The sequence below is a fragment of the Bison bison genome, unplaced genomic scaffold (genome assembly GCF_000754665.1).
Source record: "Bison bison bison isolate TAMUID 2011002044 unplaced genomic scaffold, Bison_UMD1.0 scf7180017864040, whole genome shotgun sequence".
In the NCBI taxonomy this organism is placed as follows: Eukaryota; Metazoa; Chordata; class Mammalia; order Artiodactyla; family Bovidae; genus Bison; species Bison bison.
Window position 1 is genome coordinate 1,444,137 of NW_011494612.1, and position 12,911 is coordinate 1,457,047.

The 12,911-nt window shown below is 39.4% G+C and overlaps 1 protein-coding gene across 1 annotated transcript in view; it reads right to left on the reverse strand.

Moving 5' to 3' along the window:
• Nucleotides 1-12,911, reverse strand: part of WDR49 (WD repeat domain 49) — a gene marked incomplete at its 3' end in the record, with an annotated part of 164,645 nt that overhangs the window by 29,557 nt on the left and 122,177 nt on the right. The window contains exons 14-15 of the mRNA XM_010835277.1: nt 12,041-12,238; nt 8,107-8,273 (exon numbers count right to left, since the gene is read on the reverse strand). Of these exons, the coding sequence (XP_010833579.1) occupies nt 8,107-8,273; nt 12,041-12,238 (365 nt within the window). The remainder of the gene's footprint in view (nt 1-8,106; nt 8,274-12,040; nt 12,239-12,911) is intronic.

A 12,911-nucleotide genomic window follows, 5' to 3' on the forward strand; every position in this document is an offset into this window, starting at 1 on the left:
AAAGTGGAGAGTGAAAAAGTTGGCTTAAAGCTCAACATTCAGAAAACAAAGATCATGGCATCTGGTCCCATCACTTCATGGGGAGTAGATGGGAAAATAGTGGAAACAGTGTCAGACTTTATTTTTTTGGGCTCCAAAATCACTGCAGATGGTGACTGCAGCCATGAAAGTAAAAGACGCTTACTCCTTGGAAGGAAAGTTATGTCCACCTAGATAGCATATTCAAAAGCAGAAACATTATTTTGCCAACAAAGGTCCATCTAGTCAAGGCTGTGGTTTTTCCTGTGGTCATGTATGGATGTGAGAGTTGGACTGTGAAGAAGGCTGAGCACCAAAGAATTGATGCTTTTGAACTGTGGTGTTGGAGAAGACTCTTGAGAGTCCCTTGGACTGCAAGGAGATCCAACCAGTCCATTCTGAAGGAGATCAGCCCTGGGATTTCTTTGGAAGGAATGATGCTAAAGCTGAAACTCCAGTACTTTGGCCAGCTCATGGGAAGAGTTGACTCATTGGAAAAGACTCTGATGCTGGGAGGGATTGGGGGCAGGAGGAGAAGGGGATGACAGAGGAGATGGCTGGATGGCATCACTGACTTGATGGACGTGAATCTGAGTGAACTCCGGGAGTTGGTGATCGACAGGGAGGCCTGGCGAGCTGCAATTCATGGGGTCGCAAAGAGTCGGACACAACTGAGCCACTGAACTGAACTGAACTGATGCTTTTCTAATGCTTAGATGGGGATTATGAGTTGTTGGAAGAAAGATAAGAGAGGTGAAGTGTTATGTTCATTACCACTTATCAAAGTGAAAGTGAAAGTCGCTCAGTCATGTCAGACTCTTTTTGACCCCATGGACTATTCAGTCCATGGAATTCTCCAGGCCAGAATACTGGAGTGAGCAGCCTTTCCCTTCTCCAAGGGATCTTCCCAACCCAGGGATTGAACCACAGGTCTCCCACATTGCAGGCAGATTCTTTACCAACTAAGCCACGGGGAAGCCCACAATTTATCAAGGGCACCTGCTATTGACCTGACTTACCACTGTTTGATGTAAACTTTATCAACTGGCCAAGGTTGCTTGCCAGGTCTCAGCAAAGTTACTTTTTCCCTAAATGTCTACACAATACTCCCTGAAGGCAGATGAAGAGGAAAGTTAAGTTCTACCTCCTTGACTGGGGGGAGTATCTACATAAATTATTTAGAATTATAACTTTTTTAAAGGAAATCTTTGCCATCCAAAAGACTGAGGGTAGATGGAAATTTTTCCCCAAACCACAAAGGCCAATCTATTGCTTCATTTCCAAAGACATTTGACTCCTGGGAAAACGGTGACTATGAAAATGTACAGGGAACTGGAAAGAGGTGAATACTCCCAAGTTTCCAGTATTCCTGGTGGACAAATACAAAGAAACTAAAGGATGTAATAAACAGCATGCATGTGTGCATGCTCAGTCATGTCTGACTCTTTGCAACCCTATGGATTGTAGCCTGTCAGGGCTATAAGCTCCTCTGTCCATGGAATTCTCCAGGCAAGAATATTGGAATGGGTTTCCATTTCCTCCTCCAGGGGATCTTCGTGACCCAGGGTTTGAACTCACCTCACCTGCATTGGTAGGCAAATTCTCTACCACTATGCCACCCCAGAAGCGAAATAAAGAAAATGTGTGCATGCGCTAAGTCTCTTCAGTCGTGTTCAACTCTTTACAACTCTATGGACTGTAACCTGCCAGGCTTATCTATCCATGGGTTTCTCCAGGCAAGAATACTGGAGTGGGTTGCCATTTCCTTCTCCAGGGGATCGTCCTGAACCAGGAATTGAACCCACATCTCTTGGATCTACTGCATTGGCTGGGGCAGGCTGGGGCGGGGGGTGTTTGTTCTTTATCACTAGCTTGTGGATTGTCTACCTGGGAAGCTAATACAGAGCATAGATAGAGTTTAAAACTTTTGCAAAAATGTCTTATGGGGTGATGCAAGATGGGGGCCTACTATGGACTATGGCATCCTTGCCATCAATTCTATGAGAAGGGAAGACCATATTTCCCGTCTCTCAGTGCTGGATGTACAAGGGAGGAATGATGACTGTCAAGTTCCCAAGTGCCCTATTGGGCATTAAAGGAAGTGAAGGTGCCTCGAGGAGTTGCTTACCCATAGCAGATGCTTAACAAAACGTTTGATCACTTGACTCAGAGACCAACAAAATTTCAATACTGCCACATGTTGATTGTTGCACAGGCAGAATAGAGCAGCAGCAAAGCGTATTGACTCTGGAGCCTGCTTTAGGGTCCCTGGCTCACCTCTTATAGGTTGTGTAAGTCACTTAACTTTTTTCTGTCTTGCTTTCCTAGTCATGAAATGGAGATTACAACTGTGGATACCACCAAGGATTATCAGTTGAGTTCTGTTCAGTTAGTTGCTCAGTCATGTCCGACTCTTTGCAACCCCATGGACTGCAGCACACCAGGCTTCCCTCCGTGTCACCAACTCCCAGAGCTTGCTCAAACTCATGTCCATCGAGTCGGTGATGCCATCTAACGATATCATCCTCTTGTGTCCTCTTCTCCTCCTGCCTTCAAGCTTTCCCAGCATCAGGGTCTTTTCCAATGAGTCAGCTCTTAGCATCAGGTGGCCAAAGTACTGGAGCTTCAGCTTCAGCATCAGTACTCCCAATGAATATTCAGGATTGATTTCCTTTAGGATTGACTGGTTGGATCTCCTTGCAGTCCAAGAGACTCTCAAGAGTCTTCTCCAACACCACAGTTCAAAAACATCAATTCTTCAGAGCTCAGCTTTCTTTAGGCTCCAGCTCTCATGTCCATACATGACCAAGGATTATAGTGACAATTAAATGAGCTAAACCATAAAAACCTTAGAAGAATGCTTAGAATATGGTAAGAGCTCAGTAAGTATTGACTACTATCACTTTAGGACAGAATAATACAATATTTACCACTCAAATTAGGTGTTCCAATATTCCCAAAAGCCAATTCTGGGGCTTCTCCAATGACTCACCAGTAAAGAACCTGCCTGCCAATGCAAGAGATGAGAATTTGATACCTGGATTGGGAACATACCCTGGAGGAGGGCATGGCAACCCACTCTGGTATTCTTGCATGGAAAATCTCATGGACAGAGGAGTCTGGTGGGCTACAGTCCATAAAGTCACACAGAGTCATACACTAAGCACATGTATATGCAGTCAGTTCTAATATTCTTTTTTTTAATCTTATATTAAAAATTTTTACATTTACAATTACTCCTATTTTATCACATAAGCTCTACTGGCAGAATAATTAGAAAATCAACATCATATAAATAATACTAAATATAAATTCCCTTCTAATAATAATATGGACTCTAGAACCTAATCATCTCATATGTTTAAGAATCGGTAAGTGTGCCTTCTGTTTTATACAAATTTACTGAGAAATTAATGGAAATCTACATTTCATTTCTCAACTAATTCTTTTACCCTGGCTTCTAATAAATAATCCTTTCACCATAAATATTTTTTTAATGGTAGCCAAAGAAAAGTGTGTCAGATCATAGCAGACGGAGTGCTCTGGAGCACTCCAAAGACAGAGTGCTCTTTGTTTCCCTAGCATAAGAATAAAGATGGATTAGAGTGTGTTCAGATGGATAGGTCTGACTTACCAATAGAGTCATTCTATAATGAAGAGTGGTTCAATAACAGAGAAGTCTATCTGTACAATGGTGAGTGTAGCCTATGGGATTTATTCAAGATACGGCTGGAATATGCTTCTCTTACGGCTGGATTGGGAATTAGTCTACCAGACATCAGATACCTCTTTCAAGTTTGTTACTGAATTATTAAAGATTAATAAACATGTGAAAATGTTTATTCTCACAAATAATTTAAAAGTCCAACTTAAAACACTGACAGTCTATCAGAGCAACAATTTTAAGACAATGACAACATGCAGTGTTCGTTCAGACACAGTCATTTCCCTTTCCTGCTGGTGGTAGAGCCCACACATCATTGGGACAGCAATTTAGCAAGACTCAGAGACCTTTAAAACTTTGACTCAACACCTCCGTTTCAAATAATTTATTCTAATGATGAATGTGGTCAGGTATTCCAACACGTATGCATGAAGGTATTTAAAGAAATGTTCCCAGTTAAAACTTGTAAACAGTTTAAATATTTAAAAGAAGAGAATGTTTAGAAAGCTACATGATAATTCCTAAGGAGTTGTCGTGAATATTGACATCTGGGGACACTCATATTAAATAACATGGAAATGTACTACCTGTATGTTTTTTAAGTTGTAAAACAGGTTACAAACTATGTGTACTACATCCTCACTTTTATAAAATGCATATTTGTTTAGCTGCATTAGCATGCTCGGAACAAGACCTGAAGAGTGAAATGCCTAAGTGTTAGCGGTGGTTTTGCTGTTAATGATTTCTTTTCATCTTTTTCGTCTTGCTTATTTGTATGTCCAATTTTTATCCTAATGGACATGTATTATTTTCATAATAAAGAAATATTCTAAGGCTATATTGCCTAAATTATTCATTTTATCTGTAATTTATCTAGATTAGAATACTTTTGTGTGAGTCCAGAAACCAAATATTGCTATACATTAAGAAAAATGCATGTACACTGCGGTTTTCTTTCTCTATTTTATCTTTTTAGTCATTTTATTTTTTTCCCATTTTCTGATGGTAATATGACATTTGTAGAAACTATAGAAGGGAAAAATCTATTTCTTTGGGTCAATTGTTAACTAAGCATTAAAACTTCCTATTCTCTGTTAAACTCCATATTCATCTTCATTCATCTCCTCAGGTTTAAATTGAAGATGACGTTTTACCACCTACCTTCTTCTCACACATTATATCATAAAATATGTTAAGTCTATGGAAACCTGATGTTTATGTATAAGACAGAACATAATAAATGCAAAGATTTTATCCTGGAAAGAGACTCTTAGGAGTTAAGGTGAGAACATGGCTTTACATGATTTAATTTTTTCCTTCATTATTCCTGCTTCTTCTATTTCCTATTGGCTTTTTTTTTTTTTAACTTTACATAATTGTATTAGTTTTGCCAAATATCAAAATGAATCCGCCACAGGTATACACGTGTTCCCCATCCTGAACGGCTTTTTCTTTTTGTATCTCTATCTTTCTTATTTTTCCTCCCTCTCCATTTAAACATTTCCCCACCTGCATACATTCACCAAATGTGCTTTTCCCCTTTTAGTCTCTCTAAATTCTTTCATGTATTTACTTTTCATTCATACTTTTGCATATAGATGAGAACTGGCATGATTTCTCCTTGGATTTCCTGATCTGATTAGGAATAGGGCACATTCTTCAGAATAATATTTTCTTAGGTAAACGGTAATCTATAATCTCTTCAATACTGGATGAAGAGCACAAAAGATACTTTACATCTGACAGCTGTATTGCATTTTTAGGTTTTCTCCATAGGATTCATGAACATATTTCTGGGAGAAGTCAGGGCTGTACCTGCCAAGTCAATTCTAAGGATATGTTTTTAATTTTTTTCTTCCCATTAGTTCAAAAATTTCAAAATTACTTTATTCTGTACTATCTCTTTACTACAAATTTTTAAAATTATGCCAACTACCCATTTGAATTAAAGGCAGAAATTTTAAAGACCACAGATATTTTGGGGTATATTGTCACTTGAAAAGATGCAGTAAACAGGGATAACTTCGATTTTTACTGCCAGAAACCTCTCCCAAGGCCCACAGAAATATATAACAAAGGTAAGAAGATCACTCTGCTGTAGTCTTATCTAATCTAGCAGATGCAAAGCTCTAGTTTTAAGAGAAATCTGTGAATTTAAGCACTAATTTTCAGAAGACAAGTGTCATGGGACAACAGGAAAGGAAATAAGATGAGACAGAAGTCCAAAAAGAAGTAAAGAGTTCAAGAGGCCAATTTTGAACTCTAAGGAAAGGTTGATTAAAGTTAAATGACTGAGATTGTCATAAGCAATGGGAAATTAGTATTTGGCTGAAATAAATAAGAATCTGTGGACATTTGGATTCAGTCTTCTGGAAGTGTCACAGAAAGAGAAATAATGATCAATCGGTGTTATCCTGGGGTAACTTTATTTCCTGATTAAGTTGGGCGGCTGGGTGGGGGCATTTTACCATACCCCAAGTTTTCCATTCTCAGTGTTCTATTCTTGTACAGGATCAGTCATGCTATATTTCTAAACTGAAAGATTCTTCTGCCTGAAAGCAAAATGCCACTTGACATTAGCAAGCCATAATTCAAGGAAATGGAAGAACAAATACCAAAGGGTAATTTAGTGTAACAGGATGTTTAAAAGGGAATTTTTTTTCCTCTACCTCCTTATCAACAGAGGTCCAAAAAGTCTGAAAGCAAAATAATTAATTAATTAGGAGGTAGACAGCATTCCCACATTTCAAACTGAGGTGCTAGATAATTCCTTGTGCTTGCTCCCTTTGTCAAGAAGGTGGCTCCAAAACTGATCTTGTGATGCTCAGATCAACCACCACTCTAGGACAAAAAAAGACTAAGGATGCAGAAATTCTGAGAGAGATTTGCACTGGAGAGAGTCACAGGTAAGGACTGAGTCCCACCCTCATGGAAGAGGAAGGACTCTTCCTCTCAGTTTTAGCTTCCATTCACATAAGCCACGCAAAAAGCTAAACATATGCTGCCCAGGATAACCCTTAGAGGGACACAGTGAACCAGTGAATTAATATCTGAAAAAGTCTACTATGACTGAAACTGCCCCAGCGAGCAGGAGGAGAAGGAGTGACTGTCGAGTAGCTGGGGTGGCAAGGATGTGTGGGTTTCCTATTGGCCAAGCAGAAGTTAACCCAAGGGAAGTTATGCAAGAGGCAAGGCTGCCAGTTTGAGGAGACTGGAACAGAAAAACCCCAACTGGCGGGTCTGAGCCCCAAGAGTTTAGTCAAAGAGTGCATTAATTTAGAAAAGTGCAAGGCAGAGGTCTCTGGGTAGTGTCATCAGAGAATGCTCAACTTTACCCTCTAAATGTAAACTATGGACTTTAGTTAATAATAAAGTATCAATATTGGTTCATGGATTGCAACAAATGTACCACACTAACATTAGACACTGTATGGGCTGAGGGCAGAGTACGTATGAACTCTCTACTTTCTATGCAATTTTTCTGTAGAGCTTAAAAAAGTAATATAGGCATATGGTAATAGAAATGCCAACTGTATCAAAGAAAATACAATGAATAAAATTGTTTTCTAAAAAAAATGTTTAATACAAAAGATGAAATTACAAGACCATGAGTTATGAAGAATATAGAAAACAAACAAACCAAAAAAAAAAAAATTAAAACTGCCTGGCGTTAGAGAGTTAGAGGAATGTAAGAATGGGATCCATCTGAGTGGCAGAAGAGATGAAATGGCTGAACAACAGGAAGGAAAGACTAGAAGTCAAAGAATGAGAGTAATGTTCAACATTCAAAGTTAAGCTCTTTGAACTTCTGTCACATAAACCTCTGTGAATGCAGGCATGCTCAGTCATGTCCAGCTTTTTGTGAATCTATAGACTGTAGCCTGCTAGGCTCCTGTGTCCATGGGATTCTCTAGACAAGCATACTGGACTGGGTTGCCATTTTCTACTCCAGGGATCTTCCCGACCTAGGGATTGAACCTTCGTCTCCTGCAGCTCTTGCGTTGAAAGCCAGATTCTTTACCACTGGAACACCTGGGAAGCCCACAAATCTCTGTGTGCCTTACCAAAACCAGAAGTAAAATCTGACATACATTCTAAGAGAGGTAGCTAGCTAGACAGACACGTACATACACACATACACACATATATTGCTTTTGAAGAAAAGGGTTAATTTCCAAAATTAGGTTGATGATGGAATAGACACAGAAGACTAGAAGACAGGATAGAAATCAATCATTACAAAGAGACAAGAAGTAAGAATCAGATATCAGCCTGAGAATATAAGCTCTCCCCCTGCCACACACACACACACATCTACCAATGATCACAATGTGAGCGAAATCTTGAGGTAGTTATTAGACATTCCACAGAGCATAGAAGGAACTGGGGGCCAATTTTACCCTTTACAGGTAAGATGTACTAACCTGTATGTTTTCTTATCAAGTAGCGAATGTTTTGATGGGTCTAAACATGATTCCTCCTTAGAAAATAAACGAATTTCCTTTATGCTTTTCTCTTGAATCTTATTTCCCATTAAATTAGTGTCTCTTTTAGGAACAGAAGAACAGTTTTCAAGTTGCCAATGCTTTCCCTAAAAAAAAAAAAAAAAAAGAGAGAGAGAGAGAGAGATTTATTTTTATAAACTGTACTTTCGTTGAACATTTGGGCTTCCCACTTGGAGCTAATGGTAAAGAACCTGCCTACTAATACAGGAGACATAAGAGATGCAGGTTTGATCCCTGGGTCGGAAAGATCCTCTGGAGGAAGTCATAGCAACCACTCATCTTCTTGCCTAGAGAATCCCATGGACAGAGGAGACTGGTGGACTAAAGTCTATGGGGTAGCAAAGACTGGGACAGGAGTGAAGTGACTAAATGTGCTAGATTCTTTATTGAAATCCTCAGGACATCAAAAATGAAGGAGATATGGCTCTTGTTCTCAAGGAGCTTATAGTCTTAAAAGGGAGATGGACCATACACATGTAAGTTTAATAACATTAGAAAGGGATGCATCATAAGAAGCAAACAGAAATTTTCTGAAGTTATAATTTGTCTTCTACCAGTTCACACTGCATCCACAGGAATGCCTCAGGGAACACAGCCTGTATGATGAGAGAACATTAGGGATCCCCAGCATATCTCACCTGCAACTTATCAACCTTTGTCAGAAGGATTTACAGAGTAGAATGCCTCCAGGGCCCAGGAATATAGTGTCAATGAATGATCAGGTCTCATATAGGATGATAAATAGTAAATTAAATTCAGCCTCAGTGTTCATAAACAAAAGGGAAAGAAAGATGGGACTACACTGACTTAGAGTAAGCCCATTTTCCATTAAGGGAGCCATAGCAACTCTCAGGGAATGACATATGTTCTTTTCCGAGAGAAGTAAGAAATACGGATCTTATATGAAAACTCATGTTCAAACATGGGAAACTTAAATTTTAAACACTGGGTAAATAAGCTCAATCAAAGTCACTGAGTATCAGAAGCATCAGCTGAGGAGCGGGCACCAGAACACAAGTTCTGTAGAGCACAACAGTGGTCAGTGCTGTGATGGACACTGAAGAAGCACACGAACCATCTCACTTCTTTTTATACCACAATCGTCTGACAGTTTCCTGGGATAAATGTATCTCCACAGATAAACATCCCCACTCCATCTCTCCAACTCTAGAAATAGACATAGCGCGCTACTTACGTTTAAAAATCTGACTTGAAAACCAACCTCAGATGAATAGCCATGTTGTAAAACTGATTCACAGTTGTTAAGGAAAAAAAAACTTCTTTTATGAAATATCCTGAACTACAATTACATGAAATTTTGAATACGTTAATCAAATTGAATGCAATCGGAAGATGAAGCCTTAATGAAGGAAATTAAAATACATGATTGCCTTTCCTTTTGTTTTTATAACTACTAGACCAAAATTAATTCAACTAAAAGACAAATGCAACATTCAAATATAGATCAAAGGTCACTATGCTATACAAATCAAGGTGGATCAGGAAAAAATTGTTCTGACCCTAGTCATATTTACAAATGGAGTCTCTTCTTCTCTAAGTATTTCCATCTGCCTACCATATCTTTGTGTGAAATCATGCCTCTGCTCAAACCATGAGAAGAACATTCACTGTTGCTTTTTTCCAGTTATCTACTAATTTCCTTTTTCTCCCTCCCCTCCTTTTTATGTCCCTCCCCTCCCACTGCCTCCTCTGGCCCTTGAAACTAGCAGCACCATATCCAAGAGCTTAATAAAAGTGAGCTCTCAAAAAAAAAAAAAAAAATTAAAGCTCAGGCAGAAGGGACTAGAAAAGCCAGCTGTCCTCTGCTTTGCCAGCCTTTACTTTCTAAAACTACCCAGGCTCTAGTGGCTCTTTTCCTATCTTGAACAGAAGGGATAAAACCAAACTATTTTCACGGAGGCTTTTTGAGGCTAAAGTCCTTCGAAATACAAAAGACTTTACAAAACAACTAAGGAAAACGACCAAAGGCATACAAATGAACAGTTTTACTAGCATATATTTCTTAATCCTAAAACTTCCACAAAGATTGTGCTTTCTGGACACAGTATTTGTGGCACCCATACCTAGAACAGTCCTATTTCTTGCTTTAGCATCATGTAAGGTCCATGGGGTCCAGAGAGTCAGAAAAAACTGAGCATCTAACACACACACACACACAAAAGGTACTTATACTCCAGACACCACCTGCCAGATGACTATTTGTTTCTTTGCACCTCCTTTTACCAGAGCCCGTGTGGCATGGCCTTGTAGCAATGTCAGGATTGCAGTAACTTCTAGAGCTGCCAGACAGCTTTTCAACTCCTTTCATGTTCAGAATGCCAGCCATACCCCACGCTGTCTCTCTCACCAGAACTGCCCACTCACCCATTTGCGTTCCCACTCACACACTCTTTTTGCTAAGAAAAGTCTAGCACTTGCCTTATTTACAGAGCAGAAAAGGCTATACAGCTCTTGGCTGTCACGTGGCAACTCCCACATTTCCCAGCCAATCCACCCACCAATTTACCATCATTTTCTGATTTACCACCACCCTCCATGTCTTCAGGGGCTGTACAGAACTGGGGCAGCACAGCTTGACATCCTCAAGCTGACTCCACAAAAGGAACAACAGACTTTGTCTCCCAGCATGAAGGGAACCGCCATACTCAGGGCATGAGAGCGGCATCCAAGGCTGCTGACTAGGACTAAGTCAACCAGCCAGACAGAAGCTGAAGTTCCAGGGTGAGCTCATACCACCATGTCTGAACAGTACTGGTTGAAATACAACAAACTGCTACATTGTCGCCCAAACAAAAGGGACTAGGAACCGAGTTCCCCTGAAAACAAATGGAAAAAAGAAATGTGAGACAATAAATATTTTCTTTCTTCCAAGACCTCTGGTTCCATTTTTTGGTAGGCTCATATAAATCAGAGCTTAGTTTCACGGGAGGAAGAAGTTAAAAACATGAGCTGTGAAATGACAGCTTGAATTCAAAGCCAAACTATACCATGTATTAGTGTCTGTGACCTCAGCAATTGATTTAAACTCTCTGTGCCTCTGTTACCTCATATGTAAAATGGGAGCAATGAGCATTCCTCCCTAGGACAGGCAGTTACAAAGATTACATGAAATAATTCACGTAGGGCTTCCACGTGGCAGTAGTGGTAGAGCACCCGCCTGCCAATGCAGGAGACGTAAGAGATGAGGGTTCAATCCCTGGGTCAAGAAGATCCCCTGGAGCAGAGCATGGCAACCCACTCCAGTATTTTTGCCTGGAGAATTCCACGGACAGAGGAGACTGGCGGGCTACAGTCCATGGAGTCACAAAGAGTCAGACACAACTAAAGCAACACAGCACGCCCTTAGAGACCTTAGAACAGGAAAAACTCAGAAAACATTAATGAATGCAATTTTGGCAGGAATAAATCAGACAATGAACACAAAAGATTTGGTTTTGTTTTTTTTTAATTTCTGTATTTGATTACTGCCTGATTATTATCAGACTGTCACAGTCATCTATTTTATAATAATGCAGTACAATTATCCACACTGTATTTCTACTGAATTTTGAAACTGAAGAGATCCACTTATTTTGGAGGAGAAATTTTGCTCAGAAACCCTTACATATTTTAAGCTGCTTAGGTCCCCCATCTTTCCATGTCTCCAGTGTCCTCTACTTGATGGAACTGCCATGGTTAATAAGGGATGCCTGGAGCTATAGTTGCAGAAATGGAAGTCAGTTCTTTCATGACTAATGAACTTTACTAGATGATGGGATTCAAATGGAAACCAAGCCAAGTTCATACTAAATGTCAAGTAAATATTAGAATAGTAAAGAAGCAATATTTCTACCTGACCAAAGATCTGGACAGGAACACCACAGACATCAGTCGCACAAATGCTGCAGTCTGCAGAGGCAGAGAGAACCAGCGAGCGGCCGCCCGCCTCACACATCTCTAAGGAGCTTATCCAGTCTTCGTGAGGCCGGACGGATCTTATCAGAGCTGGGGCCTGTGTGAGTTTGTTCTTGCTGGAATTAAGACAGTACTCCTGAATGAAAAGACATGCCAGAATTCTAAAATGTCCAAATATGAAATGACTACAGTGATATACCACTTTTTAAAAAAAAGTCTGATACAGAAATTGAACAAAGGTACATTTGGGAATAGCAATCTGTGATACAAATGCAAAAGAAGAGCTCATGATAACAGAGGTTAGAAAAATGGTATTCACATTCAAGAAAATGTTTCTAACTGATTTGACTAACTTGAGAAGTAGACAGAAAGGAAGGACGGGGAATGGAAGGATGGAAAAATATAAGCAGTAAAGTCAGCTATTAGATAAAGTGGATGAACTTTATCATGTATAGGTAGTCACATATTATACAATTTTACAGTATTATTAGAAAATTGAGCAGGTGATCAGTGACACAAAAAATCCCAAATTCAGATGACAACAATGTTAGATAAAAGGCCAGTACACTACTTAGATCATGTTTACTATCTCATTTAAAATGAGGCGTATCTTAACTATTTATTCTCAAACAATGCTGTAGAACCGTACTAACAATACTGCATTCCTAAATTGGGAGACTGACCTGACTATATTAATAGAGGATTTTCAATATTGAGAAAAATCTGTTTTTCTCCATAAATTAAAGAAGTCTCTGATCAATACATAAGTTTTCTTTAGACTACTGAATGTTTCTTCCTTTATCTAGAAA